Source organism: Oncorhynchus nerka, linkage group LG24, assembly GCF_034236695.1.
Source record: "Oncorhynchus nerka isolate Pitt River linkage group LG24, Oner_Uvic_2.0, whole genome shotgun sequence".
Taxonomy (NCBI): Eukaryota; Metazoa; Chordata; class Actinopteri; order Salmoniformes; family Salmonidae; genus Oncorhynchus; species Oncorhynchus nerka.
Genome location: NC_088419.1, coordinates 100,005,260 through 100,023,505, shown reverse-complemented (window position 1 = coordinate 100,023,505; position 18,246 = coordinate 100,005,260). Strand labels below are relative to the sequence as shown.

Sequence of the window (18,246 nt, the reverse complement as noted above, 5' to 3'; positions counted from 1 at the left end):
TCACTCTGGGTTGTGACCATGTGGGGAAGTATGACCTAACTCTGTCACTCTGGGTTGTGACCATGTGGGGAAGTATGACCTAACTCTGTCACTCTGGGTTGTGACCAGGTGGGAAGTATGACCTAACTCTGTCACTCTGGGTTGTGACCATGTGGGGAAGTATGACCTAACTCTGTCACTCTGGGTTGTGACCATGTGGGGAAGTATGACCTAACTCTGTCACTCTGGGTTGTGACCATGTGGGAAGTATGACCTAACTCTGTCACTCTGGGTTGTGACCATGTGGGGAAGTATGACCTAACTCTGTCACGCTGGGTTGTGACCAGGTGGGGAAGTATGACCTAACTCTGTCACTCTGGGTTGTGACCATGTGGGGAAGTATGACCTAACTCTGTCACTCTGGGTTGTGACCAGGTGGGGAAGTATGACCTAACTCTGTCACTCTGGGTTGTGACCATGTGTATTCCCAGGTGTACAGCCCGTCCCTCTCCAGACCATTACCAATGAGAACCCGGCCGGCCCCAGTCTGGGCACCATCCCTCAGGCTCGTTTCCTTCTCTCCATGCTCCACATGCTGTCTCTGAAACACGGGGCCAACAGCCTCGCTCTGCTGCTTAACTCTGGAACTCTGGCTCTCACACAGAGCATCCTCCGACTCATAGGTGAGGACGGGCAGCGAAGAGTATACCCTTTCAGACTCATATAGGCGTACGCACACACACACACACACACACACACACACACACACACACACACACAGAGTTATTGATGATAGTCTGTTGTTGACTATTGTTTCCAGGCCCCAGTACAGACAGCAGTGAGGAGGAGCTGGGGTCGAGAGGTCACGGGGGGTCAGCTACGGTACTGGAGGAGAGCCGAAAGGAGGCGACCCCCACTCCCCTGCCCGCCTCAGGGCCTGAACTTGCCGCCATGATGAAGATCGGAACCAGGGTGATGAGAGGACTGGACTGGAAGTGGGGAGATCAGGTCAATTACTGTAGTACTACTGGTGTACTACTATAACTATTATTACTAATACTACTACTACTACTATTAATACTACTAGTTTAAAATGATTAACTAAGTATGAGGAGACTGGACTGGAAGTGGGGAGATCAGGTCAATTACTGATCTGCAGCAGCTACTCTTCCTGGGGTTTATTATGGATCCCCATTAGTTCAGGCAGCAGCTACTCTTCCTGGGGTTTATTATGGATCCCCATTAGTTCAGGCAGCAGCTACTCTTCCTGGGGTTTATTATGGATCCCCATTAGTTCAGGCAGCAGCTACTCTTCCTGGGGTTTATTATGGATCCCCATTAGTTCAGGCAGCAGCTACTCTTCCTGGGGTTTATTATGGATCCCCATTAGTTCTTCCTGGGGTGGATCAAGGCAGCAGCTACTCTTCCTGGGGTTTATTATGGATCCCCATTAGTTCAGGCAGCAGCTACTCTTCCTGGGGTTTATTATGGATCCCCATTAGTTCAGGCAGCAGCTACTCTTCCTGGGGTTTATTATGGATCCCCATTAGTTCAGGCAGCAGCTACTCTTCCTGGGGTTTATTATGGATCCCCATTAGTTCAGGCAGCAGCTCCTGGGGTTTATTATGGCAGCAGCTACTCTTCCTGGGGTTTATTATGGATCCCCATTAGTTCAGGCAGCAGCTACTCTTCCTGGGGTTTATTATGGATCCCCATTAGTTCAGGCAGCAGCTACTCTTCCTGGGGTTTATTATGGATCCCCATTAGTTCCTGCCAAGGCAGCAGCTACTCTTCCTGGGGTTTATTATGGATCCCCATTAGTTCCTGCCAAGGCAGCAGCTACTCTTCCTGGGGTTTATTATGGATCCCCATTAGTTCCTGCCAAGGCAGCAGCTACTCTTCCTGGGGTTTATTATGGATCCCCATTAGTTCCTGTCAGGCAGCAGCTACTCTTCCTGGGGTTTATTATGGATCCCCATTAGTTCCTGCCAAGGCAGCAGCTACTCTTCCTGGGGTTTATTATGGATCCCCATTAGTTCCTGCCAAGGCAGCAGCTACTCTTCCAGGGGTTTATTATGGATCCCCATTAGTTCCTGCCAAGGCAGCAGCTACTCTTCCTGGGGTTTATTATGGATCCCCATTAGTTCCTGCCAAGGCAGCAGCTACTCTTCCTGGGGTTTATTGTGGATCCCCATTAGTTCCTGCCAAGGCAGCAGCTACTCTTCCTGGGGTTTATTATGGATCCCCATTAGTTCCTGTCAAGGCAGCAGCTACTCTTCCTGGGGTTTATTATGGATCCCCATTAGTTCCTGTCAAGGCAGCAGCTACTCTTCCTGGGGTTTATTATGGATCCCCATTAGTTCCTGTCAAGGCAGCAGCTACTCTTCCTGGGGTTTATTATGGATCCCCATTAGTTCCTGTCAAGGCAGCAGCTACTCTTCCTGGGGTTTATTATGGATCCCCATTAGTTCCTGTCAAGGCAGCAGCTACTCTTCCTGGGGTTTATTATGGATCCCCATTAGTTCCTGTCAAGGCAGCAGCTACTCTTCCTGGGGTTTATTATGGATCCCCATTAGTTCCTGCCAAGGCAGCTACTCTTCCTGGGGTTTATTATGGAGCAGCTACTCTTCCTGGGGTTTATTATGGATCCCCATTAGTTCCTGCCAAGGCAGCAGCTACTCTTCCTGGGGTTTATTATGGATCCCCGTTAGTTCCTGTCAAGGCAGCAGCTACTCTTCCAGGGGTTTATTATGGATCCCCGTTAGTTCCTGTCAAGGCAGCAGCTACTCTTCCTGGGGTTTATTATGGATCCCCATTAGTTCCTGTCAAGGCAGCAGCTACTCTTCCTGGGGGTTTATTATGAATCCCCAATAGTTCCTGTCAAGGCAGCAGCTACTCTTCCTGGGGGTTTATTATGAATCCCCATTAGTTCCTGCCAAGGCAGCAGCTACTCTTCCTGGGGGTTTATTATGGATCCCCATTAGTTCCTGTCAAGGCAGCAGCTACTCTTCCTGGGGTTTATTATGGATCCCCGTTAGTTCCTGCCAAGGCAGCAGCTACTCTTCCTGGGGTTTATTATGGATCCCCGTTAGTTCCTGTCAAGGCAGCAGCTACTCTTCCAGGGGTTTATTATGGATCCCCGTTAGTTCCTGTCAAGGCAGCAGCTACTCTTCCTGGGGTTTATTATGGATCCCCATTAGTTCCTGCCAAGGCAACAGCTACTCTTCCTGGGGTTTATTATAGATCCCCATTAGTTCCTTCCAAGGCAGCAGCTACTCTTCCTGGGGTTTATTATGGATCCCCGTTAGTTCCTGTCAAGGCAGCAGCTACTCTTCCTGGGGTTTATTATGGATCCCCATTAGTTCCTGCCAAGGCAGCAGCTACTCTTCCTGGGGTTTATTATGGATCCCCATTAGTTCCTGCCAAGGCAGCAGCTACTCTTCCTGGGGTTTATTATGGATCCCCGTTAGTTCCTGTCAAGGCAGCAGCTACTCTTCCAGGGGTTTATTATGGATCCCCATTAGTTCCTGCCAAGGCAGCAGCTACTCTTCCTGGGGTTTATTATGGATCCCCATTAGTTCCTGCCAAGGCAGAAGCTACTCTTCCTGGGGTTTATTATGGATCCCCATTACTTCCTGCCAAGGCAGCAGCTACTCTTCCTGGGGTTTATTATGGATCCCCATTACTTCCTGCCAAGGCAGCAGCTACTCTTCCTGGGGTTTATTATGGATCCCCATTAGTTCCTGCCAAGGCAGCAGCTACTCTTCCTGGGGTTTATTATGGATCCCCATTAGTTCCTGTCAAGGCAGCAGCTACTCTTCCTGGGGTTTATTATGGATCCCCGTTAGTTCCTGTCAAGGCAGCAGCTACTCTTCCAGGGGTTTATTATGGATCCCCGTTAGTTCCTGTCAAGGCAGCAGCTACTCTTCCTGGGGTTTATTATGGATCCCCATTAGTTCCTGTCAAGGCAGCAGCTACTCTTCCTGGGGGTTTATTATGGATCCCCAATAGTTCCTGTCAAGGCAGCAGCTACTCTTCCAGGGGTTTATTATGGATCCCCGTTAGTTCCTGTCAAGGCAGCAGCTACTCTTCCTGGGGGTTTATTATGGATCCCCATTAGTTCCTGCCAAGGCAGCAGCTACTCTTCCTGGGGTTTATTATGGATCCCCATTAGTTCCTGCCAAGGCAGCAGCTACTCTTCCTGGGGTTTATTATGGATCCCCATTAGTTCCTGCCAAGGCAGAAGCTACTCTTCCTGGGGTTTATTATGGATCCCCATTACTTCCTGCCAAGGCAGCAGCTACTCTTCCTGGGGTTTATTATGGATCCCCATTAGTTCCTGCCAAGGCAGCAGCTACTCTTCCTGGGGTTTATTATGGATCCCCATTAGTTCCTGTCAAGGCAGCAGCTACTCTTCCTGGGGTTTATTATGGATCCCCGTTAGTTCCTGTCAAGGCAGCAGCTACTCTTCCAGGGGTTTATTATGGATCCCCGTTAGTTCCTGTCAAGGCAGCAGCTACTCTTCCTGGGGTTTATTATGGATCCCCATTAGTTCCTGTCAAGGCAGCAGCTACTCTTCCTGGGGGTTTATTATGAATCCCCAATAGTTCCTGTCAAGGCAGCAGCTACTCTTCCTGGGGGTTTATTATGAATCCCCATTAGTTCCTGCCAAGGCAGCAGCTACTCTTCCTGGGGGTTTATTATGAATCCCCATTAGTTCCTGCCAAGGCAGCAGCTACTCTTCCTGGGGGTTTATTATGGATCCCCATTTCCTGTCAAGGCAGCAGCTTCCTGGATCCCCAAGGCCTGTCAAGCAGCAGCTACTCTTCCAGGGGTTTATTATGGATCCCCGTTAGTTCCTGGGGGTTTATTATGAATCAAGGCAGCAGCTACTCTTCCTGGGGTTTATTATGGATCCCCATTAGTTCCTGTCAAGGCAGCAGCTACTCTTCCTGGGGGTTTATTATGAATCCCCATTAGTTCCTGCCAAGGCAGCAGCTACTCTTCCTGGGGGTTTATTATGGATCCCCATTAGTTCCTGTCAAGGCAGCAGCTACTCTTCCTGGGGGTTTATTAGGGATCCTGAGGATCAAGCATTTCACACATGTTATCCAGATACTGACTGTCAATAGCAGCTTCCCACCAGAATGGGCTTTAGGTGAGGCAGATGAACCTGTAGTCATATTACTACAACAGTATTTAACATTATCCAGATACTGACTGGTCTATAGCAGCTTCCCTCCAGAATGGGCTTTAGGTGAGGCAGATGAACCTGTAGTCATATTACTACAACAGTATTTAACATTATCCAGATACTGACTGGTCTATAGCAGCTTCCCACCAGAATGGGCTTTAGGTGAGGCAGATGAACCTGTAGTCATATTACTACAACAGTATTTAACATTATCCAGATACTGACTGGTCTATAGCAGCTTCCCACCAGAATGGGCTTTAGGTGAAGCAGATGAACCTGTAGCCATATGACTTCAACAGTATTTAACATTATCCAGATACTGACTGTCTATAGCAGCTTCCCTCCAGAATGGGCTTTAGGTGAGGCAGATGAACCTGTAGCCATATTACTATTTAACATTATCCAGTATTTAACATTATCCAGATACTTATCCAGATACTGGTCTATAGCAGCTTCCCACCAGAATGGGCTTTAGGTGAGGCAGATGAACCTGTAGCCATATTACTACAACAGTATTTAACATTATCCAGATACTGACTGGTCTATAGCAGCTTCCCACCAGAATGGGCTTTAGGTGAGGCAGATGAACCTGTAGCCATATTACTACAACAGTATTTAACATTATCCAGATACTGACTGGTCTATAGCAGCTTCCCACCAGAATGGGCTTTAGGTGAGGCAGATGAACCTGTAGTCATATTACTACAACAGTATTTAACATTATCCAGATACTGACTGGTCTATAGCAGCTTCCCACCAGAATGGGCTTTAGGTGAGGCAGATGAACCTGTAGCCATATTACTACAACAGTATTTAACATTATCCAGATACTGACTGTCTATAGCAGCTTCCCACCAGAATGGGCTTTAGGTGAGGCAGATGAACCTGTAGCCATATTACTACAACAGTATTTAACATGAGATCCTCTCTAAGCTTTACAGGAATGTGGTTCTGAATATAAACTGCAGCACCTCCACCATTGGCATTCCTGTGTTTTCTGTAAATGTTATAACCATGTATTGCTACCACTGTATCATCAAAATATGTTATCTAAGTGAGTTGCAGAGATTGTCAGAATATGAATGTCATCTGTTCAACTTCCTCTTTAAAGTTGTAATAGTAAAATGTGGCCATAGAAATAAACGTGGGGTTTTGGGTGCGGGCTGTTTCCCAATGTTGGAAGGGGGGTCTGAGTGAAAAAGTTTGAGAACCCTTGTGCTAAATGACTAAAATGTTAGTCTCTGTGTAGGACGGTCCTGCGCCGGGTCTGGGCCGGGTGATAGGGGAGCTGGGTGAGGATGGGTGGATTAGGGTCCAATGGGATACCAGCAGTACCAACTCCTACAGGATGGGGAAGGAAGGAAAATACGACCTGAAACTGTCAGAGCCACCGCCTGCCTCCCAGCCTGCTACTGAAGACTCTGACACCGAGGATGACACTGGTCAGTATATATGCACCCCCTGGTCAGTATATATGCACCCCCTGGTCAGTATATATGCACCCCCTGGTCAGTATATATGCACCCCTGGTTAGTATATATGCACCCCTGGTTAGTATAACATTATCCAGATATGCACCCCTGGTTAGTATATATGCACCCCCTGGTTAGTATATATGCCCCTGGTCAGGGCTATATATGCACCCCTGGTCAGTATATTACTGCACCCCTGGTCCAGTATATGGTCTATGCACTTCCCACCAGAATGGTCAGGTAGGCATGCACCCCCTGGTCAGTATATATGCACCCCCTGGTCAGTATATATGCACCCCTGGTCAGTGTATATGCACCCCTGGTCAGTGTATATACACCCCTGGTCAGTATATATGCACCCCTGGTCAGTATATATGCACCCCCTGGTCAGTATATATGCACCCTGGTCAGTATGCCAGGTCAGTATATGCACCCCTGGTCAGGTATATGCAGCTTCAGTACATATGCACCCCTGGTCAGTATATATGCACCCCCTGGTCAGTATATATGCACCCCTGGTCAGTGTATATGCACCCCTGGTCAGTGTATATACACCCTGGTCAGTATATATGCACCCCTGGTCAGTATATATGCACCCCCTGGTCAGTATATATGCACCCCCTGGTCAGTATATATGCACCCCTGGTCAGTACATATGCACCCCTGGTCAGTATATATGCACCCCTGGTCAGTACATATGCACCCCCTGGTCAGTATATATGCACCCCTGGTCAGTATATATGCACCCCTGGTCAGTGTATATGCACCCCTGGTCAGTGTATATGCACCCCTGGTCAGTGTATATACACCCCCTGGTCAGTGTATATACACCCCCTGGTCAGTGTATATACACCCCCTGGTCAGTATATATACACCCCCTGGTCAGTGTGTATATATGCACCCCCTGGTCAGTGTATATGCACCCCCTGTTAAGTGTATATGCACCCCCTGGTCAGTGTATATACACCCCCTGGTCAGTATATATGCACCCCCTGGTCAGTGTGTATATATGCACCCCCTGGTCAGTGTGTATATATGCACCCCCTGGTCTGTGTATATATGCACCCCCTGGTCAGTATATATACACCCCCTGGTCAGTATATATGCACCCCTGGTCAGTGTATATACACCCCTGGTCAGTGTATATACACCCCTGTAGCCAACAGGTCAGTGTATATACACCCCTGGTCAGTGTATATACACCCCCTGGTCAGTGTATATATACACCCCCTGGTCAGTGTATATACACCCCATGGTCAGTATATATACACCCCGTGGTCAGTATATATACACCCCCTGGTCAGTGTGTATATATGCACCCCCTGGTAAGTGTATATGCACCCCCTGGTCAGTATATATACACCCCCTGGTCAGTATATATGCACCCCCTGGTCAGTATATATGCACCCCCTGGTCAGTGTATATACACCCCCTGGTCAGTGTGTATATACACCCCCTGGTCAGTGTGTATATATACACCCCCTGGTCAGTGTGTATATATACACCCCCTGGTCAGTGTGTATAGTACACCCCTGGTCAGTGTGTGTATATATACACCCTGGTCAGTGTGTGTATATATACACCCCCTGGTCAGTGTGTGTATATATACACCCCCTGGTCAGTGTGTGTATATATACACCCCCTGGTCAGTGTGTGTATATATACACCCCCTGGTCAGTGTGTGTATATATACACCCCCTGGTGCAATCAAATCAGTTAAATTAGATTTCTTAAGGCCTACATCAACAACGAATCAAGTGCTTCACAGTGTGTAGAATATAAGGTGAAATAACATGTCAGACAGACCTTTTCTCTTAATGTATAATTCTGTGTGTGTACTAGAAGGAGAGGTGCTGGATAAGAGTGCCCACCCTACAGCCATGTTGTTAACCAGCACAGTGAACCTGTTGAAGACCCTGTCTCTGTCTGCTGGGATCTACTCCGAGGTGATGCAGACAGACGCCACACGGACCCTCTGTGGTCTTCTCCGCATGCTGGTGGAGAGTGGAGCCAACGATAAGACCGGTAAACTCACTTGATCTCAAGAAAGAGGCTATGTAATCACTCAGCCCGGGAGAAATGCCTGTCTGACCTCTACCCTCAGGTTCTCACCGGCTGGTGTCCAGGGAGCAGCATCGTAGCTGGTGTACTCTCTGTCCTGACCTCTGACCTCTACCCTCAGGTTCTCACCGGCTGGTGTCCAGGGAGCAGCATCGTAGCTGGTGTACTCTCTGTCCTGACCTCTGACCTCTACCCTCAGGTTCTCACCGGCTGGTGTCCAGGGAGCAGCATCGTAGCTGGTGTACTCTCTGTCCTGACCTCTGACCTCTACCCTCAGGTTGTCCATCTCACCGGCTGGTGTCCAGGGAGCAGCATCGTAGCTGGTGTACTCTGGGTTTCATCCGCAGCGTGGCCCTCCAGCCTCAGATGTGTTCTTCTCTCAGTACTTCGGCCTGGATCGGTCTGCTGATCCGCATTGTAGAGGGACAACAGTCCTGTAATGCTGTTACTCTGCAGAGACAGGTAAGACCACCTTGATGTTGGTCAATAAAAGACTGGTGGTGATGTCCTGCTGGTGCTGGGGAAGCTCTGTCTTTGGTACCAGTAAAGACTGGTGGTGATGACCTGCTGGTGCTGGGGAAGCTCTGTCTTTGGTACCAGTAAAGACTGGTGGTGATGTCCTGCTGGGGAAGCTCTGTCTTTGGTACCAGTAAAGACTGGTGGTGATGTCCTGCTGGTGCTGGGGAAGCTCTGTCTTTGGTACCAGTAAAGACTGGTGGTGATGTCCTGCTGGTGCTGGGGAAGCTCTGTCTTTGGTACCAGTAAAGACTGGTGGTGATGTCCTGCTGGTGCTGGGGAAGCTCTGCCTTTGGTACCAGTAAAGACTGGTGGTGATGTCCTGCTGGTGCTGGGGAAGCTCTGTCTTTGGTACCAGTAAAGACTGGTGGTGATGTCCTGCTGGTGCTGGGGAAGCTCTGTCTTTGGTACCAGTAAAGACTGGTGGTGATGACCTGCTGGGGAAGCTCTGCCTTTGGTACCAGTAAAGACTGGTGGTGATGTCCTGCTGGTGCTGGGGAAGCTCTGTCTTTGGTACCAGTAAAGACTGGTGGTGATGACCTGCTGGGGAAGCTCTGTCTTTGGTACCAGTAAAGACTGGTGGTGATGACCTGCTGGGGAAGCTCTGCCTTTGGTACCAGTAAAGACTGGTGGTGATGTCCTGCTGGTGCTGGGGAAGCTCTATCTTTGGTACCAGTAAAGACTGGTGGTGATGACCTGCTGGGGAAGCTCTGTCTTTGGTACCAGTAAAGACTGGTGGTGATGACCTGCTGGGGAAGCTCTGCCTTTGGTACCAGTAAAGACTGGTGGTGATGACCTGCTGGGGAAGCTCTGTCTTTGGTACCAGTAAAGACTGGTGGTGATGACCTGCTGGTGCTGGGGAAGCTCTGTCTTTGGTACCAGTAAAGACTGGTGGTGATGACCTGCTGGTGCTGGGGAAGCTCTGTCTTTGGTACCAGTAAAGACTGGTGGTGATGTCCTGCTGGGGAAGCTCTGCCTTTGGTACCAGTAAAGACTGGTGGTGATGACCTGCTGGTGCTGGGGAAGCTCTGCCTTTGGTACCAGTAAAGACTGGTGGTGATGTCCTGCTGGTGCTGGGGAAGCTCTGTCTTTGGTACCAGTAAAGACTGGTGGTGATGTCCTGCTGGTGCTGGGGAAGCTCTGTCTTTGGTACCAGTAAAGACTGGTGGTGATGACCTGCTGGGGAAGCTCTGCCTTTTGTACCAGTAAAGACTGGTGGTGATGTCCTGCTGGTGCTGGGGAAGCTCTGTCTTTGGTACCAGTAAAGACTGGTGGTGATGACCTGCTGGGGAAGCTCTGCCTTTGGTACCAGTAAAGACTGGTGGTGATGTCCTGCTGGTGCTGGGGAAGCTCTGTCTTTTTAGTACCAGTAAAGACTGGTGGTGATGACCTGCTGGGGAAGCTCTGCCTTTGGTACCAGTAAAGACTGGTGGTGATGTCCTGCTGGGGAAGCTCTGCCTTTGGTACCAGTAAAGACTGGTGGTGATGTCCTGCTGGGGAAGCTCTGTCTTTGGTACCAGTAAAGACTGGTGGTGATGACCTGCTGGGGAAGCTCTGCCTTTGGTACCAGTAAAGACTGGTGGTGATGTCCTGCTGGTGCTGGGGAAGCTCTGTCTTTGGTACCAGTAAAGACTGGTGGTGATGACCTGCTGGTGCTGGGGAAGCTCTGTCTTTGGTACCAGTAAAGACTGGTGGTGATGTCCTGCTGGGGAAGCTCTGCCTTTGGTACCAGTAAAGACTGGTGGTGATGTCCTGCTGGTGCTGGGGAAGCTCTGTCTTTGGTACCAGTAAAGACTGGTGGTGATGTCCTGCTGGGGAAGCTCTGCCTTTCAGGCTCCAGTAAAGACTGGTGGTGATGTCCTGCTGGTGCTGGGGAAGCTCTGTCTTTGGTACCAGAAAGACTGTGGCCTGATGACCTGCTGGGGAAGCTCTGTCTTTGGTACCAGTAAAGACTGGTGGTGATGACCTGCAGGGGAAGCTCTGGCCTTTGGTACCAGTAAAGACTGTGGTGATGCCTGCTGGTGCTGGGGAAGCTCTGTCTTTTTAGTACCAGTAAAGACTGGTGGTGATGACCTGCTGGGGAAGCTCTGCCTTTGGTACCAGTAAAGACTGGTGGTGATGTCCTGCTGGGGAAGCTCTGCCTTTGGTACCAGTAAAGACTGGTGGTGATGTCCTGCTGGTGCTGGGGAAGCTCTGTCTTTGGTACCAGTAAAGACTGGTGGTGATGACCTGCTGGGGAAGCTCTGTCTTTGGTACCAGTAAAGACTGGTGGTGATGACCTGCTGGGGAAGCTCTGTCTTTGGTACCAGTAAAGACTGGTGGTGATGACCTGCTGGGGAAGCTCTGCCTTTGGTACCAGTAAAGACTGGTGGTGATGTCCTGCTGGTGCTGGGGAAGCTCTGTCTTTGGTACCAGTAAAGACTGGTGGTGATGACCTGCTGGTGCTGGGGAAGCTCTGTCTTTGGTACCAGTAAAGACTGGTGGTGATGTCCTGCAGGGGAAGTCTGCCTCCATCAGGTACCAGTAAAGACTGGTGGTGATGACCTGCTGGTGCTGGGGAAGCTCTGCCTTTGGTACCAGTAAAGACTGGTGGTGATGTCCTGCTGGGGAAGCTCTGCCTTTGGTACCAGTAAAGACTGGTGGTGATGACCTGCTGGTGCTGGGGAAGCTCTGTCTTTGGTACCAGTCAAACAGGCCTCCATCAGGTACCAGAGAGACAGTACAGGCCTCCATCAGGCACCAGAGAGACAGTACAGGCCTCCATCAGGCACCAGAGAGATAGTACAGGCTTCCATCAGGTACCAGAGAGACAGTACAGGCCTCCATCAGGCTCCAGAGAGACAGTACAGGCCTCCATCAGGTACCAGAGAGACAGTACAGGCCTCCGTCAGGCTCCAGAGAGACAGTACATGCCTCCATCAGGCTCCAGAAGGGACAGAACATGCCTCCATCAGGCTCCAGAGAGACAGAACATGCCTCCATCATGCTCCAGAGAGACAGTACAGGCCTCCATCAGGCTCCAGAGAGACAGTACAGGCCTCCATCAGGCTCCAGAGAGACAGTACAGGCCTCCGTCAGGCTCCAGAGACAGTACATGCCTCCATCAGGTACCAGAGAGACAGTACAGGCCTCATCACGCTCCAGAGAGACAGTACAGGCCTCCGTCAGGCTCCAGAGAGACAGTACAGGCCTCCGTCAGGCTCCAGAGAGACAGTACAGGCCTCCATCAGGCTCCAGAGAGACAGTACAGGCCTCCGTCAGGCTCCAGAGAGACAGTACAGGCCTCCATCAGGCTCCAGAGAGACAGTACAGGCCTCCATCAGGCTCCAGAGACAGTACAGGCCTCCATCAGGCTCCAGAAGGGATTGAATAGAGAGGGAGATTACCAAGAGGCATGTCCCTTACATGGTCAGCTCCTCCCTGTCTCCAGATGTCTAACTGATCTTGGCGCTGCTTCCTGGCTCTGCTTCCTGGCTCTGCTTCCTGGCTCTGCTTCCTGGCTCTGCGTCCTGGTTCTGCGTCTGCTTTATAGAGATGGCTAAACGAGACATTCCCCTTATCCCCTGTGTCCATATTATTCTGTGTGTCTCCTCCCTGTCTCCAGATCCTGGCTCTGCGTCTGCTGCAGGCCGTGCTCCCCTCCTGGGACAAGATGGAGAGATCTCAGGACATGAAGTTCCTGGTGGAAAAACTCTTTGGATTCCTGGGGTGTCTACTACGCTCCTGCTCTTCTGACCTGCCCCTGCTCAGAGGTAGGTACCCTAACCCCTTGGTTTCCTGACCCTTAACCCCCTGCATATATGTACCCTCATCCGTGACCCCTAACCCCTCGCCCTGATCCTAAACACTTTGGTTTCCTGGGTTGTCTACTGCGCTCCTCTGACCTACCCCTGCCCAGAGGTATGTACCCTAACCCGTGACCCCTAACCCCTCACCCTGATCCTAAACTCTTTGGTTTCCTGGGTTGTCTACCTCGCTCTTCTGACCTGCCCCTGCTCAGAGATATGTACCCTCACCCGTGACCCCTAACCCCTCACCCTGATCCTAAACTCTTTGGTTTCCTGGGTTGTCTACCTCGCTCTTCTGACTTGCCCCTTCTCTGAGATATGTACCCTCATCCGTGACCCCTAACCCCTCACCCTGATCCTAAACTCTTTGGTTTCCTGGGTTGTCTACTTCGTTCTTCTGACCTGCCCCTGCTCAGAGGTATGTACCCTAACCTGTGACCTCTCACCCTGATCCTAAACTCTTTGGTTTCCTGGGTTGTCTAACATATCAGAGATATGTTAAGGTTTAATACAACGTCATGAACCCCCTCAGGACAAATGAAGGCATGAAAGACCAATAATATGTGCAAGACCAAGAGCAGCACCGTATTCACATAGAACGTTCCTTCAGAGTAACTTCATCTGCTTTCTTTTGTCTGTTCTGTCTTCCTGTCCCTGTCACAGAGGGCTCTCTGAGACGCAGGAAGTCCCGACCCCAGGCCTCTCTGACAGCCAGTCACAGCAGTACTCTGGCTGAGGAGATAGTTGCTGTGCTGCGCACGCTGCACTCCCTGGGCCAATGGAACGCTCTGCTCAACGACTATATCAACTGTCAACTCAGCTGTATAGGAGATGTGATGGCCGGACGACACTCTGACACGGTACTCACGTTTTACTGCACTATGGGCCAGTTTCCCAGACACACATTAAGCCCTGGACTAAAAAGCTCTTTCAACGGAGAATCTGCAACTGAAAATGCTTTTTATATTTATGATGTGATGATGACTTCATGTGGGAGTAGCAGTGCTTAGTGTATGTTCAAGAGAGATTTCGCCCTCAGGATCAACTTCAGTTTCCCAATGTCACTGTTGTATAACTCTTCACGACCCTTATGGCAGGGTTCTAACGTCCATGTTGACTTTACTCTTCTTTATGAAAACATCTGCATCGTAGAAATTATTACTGTATAATAATGTTCTCTCTCTGTCCCTCTGTCTCTGTCCCTCTGTCTCTGTCCCTCTGTCTCTGTCCCTCTCTCTCTGTCCCTCTCTCTCTGTCCCTCTCTCTGTCCCTCTCTCTGTCCCTCTCTCTCTGTCCCTCTCTCTCTGTCCCTCTCTCTCTGTCCCTCTCTCTCTGTCCCTCTGTCTCTGTCCCTCTGTCTCTGTCCCTCTGTCTCTGTCCCTCTCTCTGTCCCTCTCTCTGTCCCTCTCTCTGTCCCTCTCTCTCTGTCCCTCTCTCTCTGTCCCTCTCTGTCTGTCCCTCTGTCTCTGTCCCTCTGTCTCTGTCCCTCTGTCTCTGTCCCTCTCTCTGTCCCTCTCTCTCTGTCCCTCTCTCTCTGTCCCTCTCTCTCTGTCCCTCTCTCTGTCCCTCTCTCTGTCCCTCTCTCTGTCCCTCTCTCTGTCCCTCTCTCTCTGTCCCTCTGTCTCTGTCCCTCTCTCTCTGTCCCTCTCTCTCTGTCCTCTCTCTGTCCCTCTCTCTCTGTCCCTCTCTCTCTGTCCCTCTCTCTGTCCCTCTCTGTCCCTCTCTCTGTCCCTCTCTCTGTCCCTCTCTCTGTCCCTCTGTCTCTGTCCCTCTCTCTGTCCCTCTCTCTGTCCCTCTCTCTCTGTCCCTCTGTCTCTGTCCCTCTCTCTCTGTCCCTCTCTCTGTCCCTCTCTCCCTGTCCCTCTGTCCCTCTCTCTGTCCCTCTCTGTCCCTCTCTCTGTCCCTCTGTCTCTCTGTCCCTCTGTCTCTGTCCCTCTGTCTCTGTCCCTCTGTCTCTGTCCCTCTGTCTCTGTCCCTCTGTCTCTGTCCCTCTGTCCCTGTCCCTCTGTCCCTCTGTCTCTGTCCCTCTGTCCCTCTGTCTCTGTCCCTCTCTCTGTCCCTGTCCCTCTGTCTCTGTCCCTCTGTCTCTGTCCCTCTGTCCCTGTCCCTCTGTCTCTGTCCCTCTGTCCCTCTGTCTCTCTGTCCCTCTGTCTCTGTCCCTCTGTCCCTCTGTCTCTCTGTCCCTCTGTCTCTGTCCCTCTGTCTCTGTCCCTCTGTCTCTGTCCCTCTGTCCCTCTGTCTCTGTCCCTCTGTCCCTGTCCCTCTGTCCCTGTCTCTCTCTGTCCCTCTGTCTCTGTCCCTCTGTCTCTGTCCCTCTCTCTGTCCCTCTGTCTCTGTCCCTCTGTCCCTGTCCCTCTGTCCCTGTCTCTCTGTCTCTGTCCCTCTGTCTCTGTCCCTCTGTCTCTGTCCCTCTGTCCCTCTGTCTCTGTCCCTCTGTCTCTGTCCCTCTGTCTCTGTCCCTCTGTCTCTGTCCCTCTGTCTCTGTCCCTCTGTCCCTGTCCCTCTGTCCCTGTCCCTCTGTCCCTGTCTCTCTCTGTCCCTCTGTCTCTGTCCCTCTGTCTCTGTCCCTCTCTCTGTCCCTGTCCCTCTGTCCCTCTGTCTCTGTCCCTCTGTCTCTGTCCCTCTGTCTCTGTCCCTCTGTCCATGTCCCTCTGTCCCTGTCTCTCTGTCTGTCTCTCTCTCTCTGTCCCTCTGTCCCTCTGTCTCTGTCCCTCTGTCCCTCTGTCTCTCTGTCCCTCTGTCTCTCTGTCCCTCTCTCTGTCCCTCTGTCTCTCTGTCCCTCTGTCCCTCTCTCTGTCCCTCTGTCTCTGTCCATCTGTCCCTGTCCCTCTCTCTCTCTCTGTCTCTCTCTGTCTCTCTCTGTCTGTCTCTCTCTCTCTCTCTCTGTCCCTCTCTCTCTCTCTGTCTCTCTCTGTCTCTCTCTCTCTGTCTCTCTGTCTCTGTCCCTAGACTCTCCTGGAGGAGTACTTTCCTGACTCGGAGGGCCCCAGGGTGGGTAGTCTGATGGCCGTGCTGGCTGTGATCGGGGGCATCGACGGGAGGCTGAGGTTGGGTGGACAGGTCATCCATGAGGAGTATGGAGAGGGAACGGTCACACGCATCACACCTAAAGGACGAATCACAGTGCAGTTTCATGAGATGAGGACATGTCGGGTCTGCCTGCTCAGCCAACTCAAACCAGTAGGTGTTTTGCTGTTCACACACACACACAGTCTTGTACAGCTAACCTTGTGGGGACACACAATTCAGTCCCATTAAAAATCCAAATTTCCTGAACATAACCCTAGCTCCTAACCCTTAACATAATTCTAACCTTAAACCTAAACCGCCTAGAAATAGCGTTAGACCTCTTAGGGACTTCTGGTCCCCACAAGAATAGGTCAACACGTCCTCACACACACACACCATTATCTCCAGGTCTTGTTGTAATAACCCTGTGTCTGTCCTCCAGCTACCAGTAGTATCGTTCAGTGTTCAGAACCTTCCCTTCTCCGACTCCATGCTGGTTGTCTGGGCTCAACTGGTCAACCTGGCCGGTAGCAAGCTGGAGAAACACCGCCTGAAGAAGTCTCTCAGCCGCGGACTCACAGGTATCCACAGAATCACTGTCTGAGTCACAAACTGTAGTGGTTAACTCACCCACAGAATCACTGTCTGAGTCACAAACTGTAGTGGTTAACTCACCCACAGAATCACTGTCTGAGTCACAAACTGTAGTGGTTAACTTTCTGAATCACTGAGTCACAAACTGTAGTGGTTAACTCTCTGAATCACTGAGTCACAAACTGTAGTAGTTAACTCTGAATCACTGAGTCACAAACTGTAGTAGTTAACTCTGAATCACTGAGTCACAAACTGTAGTGGTTAACTCTGAATCACTGAGTCACAAACTGTAGTAGTTAACTCTCTGAATCACTGAGTCACAAACTGTAGTGGTTAACTCTCTGAATCACTGAGTCACAAACTGTAGTGGTTAACTCTCTGAATCACTGAGTCACAAACTGTAGTGGTTAACTCTGAATCACTGAGTCACAAACTGTAGTAGTTAACTCTGAATCACTGAGTCACAAACTGTAGTAGTTAACTCTGAATCACTGAGTCACAAACTGTAGTGGTTAACTCTCTGAATCACTGAGTCACAAACTGTAGTGGTTAACTCTCTGAATCACTGAGTCACAAACTGTAGTGGTTAACTCTGAATCACTGAGTCACAAACTGTAGTAGTTAACTCTGAATCACTGAGTCACAAACTGTAGTAGTTAACTCTGAATCACTGAGTCACAAACTGTTGTGGTTAACTCTGAATCACTGAGTCACAAACTGTAGTGGTTAACTCTGAATCACTGAGTCACAAACTGTAGTGGTTAACTCTGAATCACTGAGTCACAAACTGTAGTAGTTAACTCTCTGAATCACTGAGTCACAAACTGTAGTAGTTAACTCTGAATCACTGAGTCACAAACTGTAGTAGTTAACTCTGAATCACTGAGTCACAAACTGTAGTGGTTAACTCTCTGAATCACTGAGTCACAAACTGTAGTAGTTAACTCTGAATCACTGAGTCACAAACTGTAGTGGTTAACTCTCTGAATCACTGAGTCACAAACTGTAGTGGTTAACTCTGAATCACTGAGTCACAAACTGTAGTGGTTAACTCTCTGAATCACTGAGTCACAAACTGTAGTAGTTAACTCTGAATCACTGAGTCACAAACTGTAGTGGTTAACTCTCTGAATCACTGAGTCACAAACTGTAGTGGTTAACTCACTCTCTGAACAAACACACTGGAACCAGGCCAGACAAACACACTGGAACCAGGCCAGACAAACACACTGGAACCAGGCCAGACAAACACACTGGAACCAGGCCAGACATACACACTGGAACCAGGCCAGACAAACACACTGGAACCAGGCCAGACAAACACACTGGAACCAGGCCAGACAAACACACTGGAACCAGGCCAGACAAACACACTGGAACCAGGCCAGACACACACACTGGAACCAGGCCAGACACACACACTGGAACCAGGCCAGACACACACACTGGAACCAGGCCAGACAAACACACTGGAACCAGGCCAGACATACACACTGGAACCAGGCCAGACAAACACACTGGAACCAGGCCAGACACACACACTGGAACCAGGCCAGACACACACACTGGAACCAGGCCAGACAAACACACTGGAACCAGGCCAGACAAACACACTGGAACCAGGCCAGACAAA

At 50.3% G+C, this 18,246-nt stretch overlaps 1 protein-coding gene across 1 annotated transcript in view; it reads left to right on the top strand.

Annotated features, from left to right (window-relative positions):
* Nucleotides 1-18,246, top strand: part of herc2 (HECT and RLD domain containing E3 ubiquitin protein ligase 2) — a 326,293-nt gene that overhangs the window by 141,688 nt on the left and 166,359 nt on the right. The window contains 9 exon segments of the mRNA XM_065008536.1: nucleotides 471-662; nucleotides 800-987; nucleotides 6,423-6,615; nucleotides 8,488-8,670; nucleotides 8,984-9,168; nucleotides 12,827-12,974; nucleotides 13,674-13,870; nucleotides 15,960-16,190; nucleotides 16,462-16,600. Coding sequence (XP_064864608.1) covers nucleotides 471-662; nucleotides 800-987; nucleotides 6,423-6,615; nucleotides 8,488-8,670; nucleotides 8,984-9,168; nucleotides 12,827-12,974; nucleotides 13,674-13,870; nucleotides 15,960-16,190; nucleotides 16,462-16,600 — 1,656 coding nt within the window.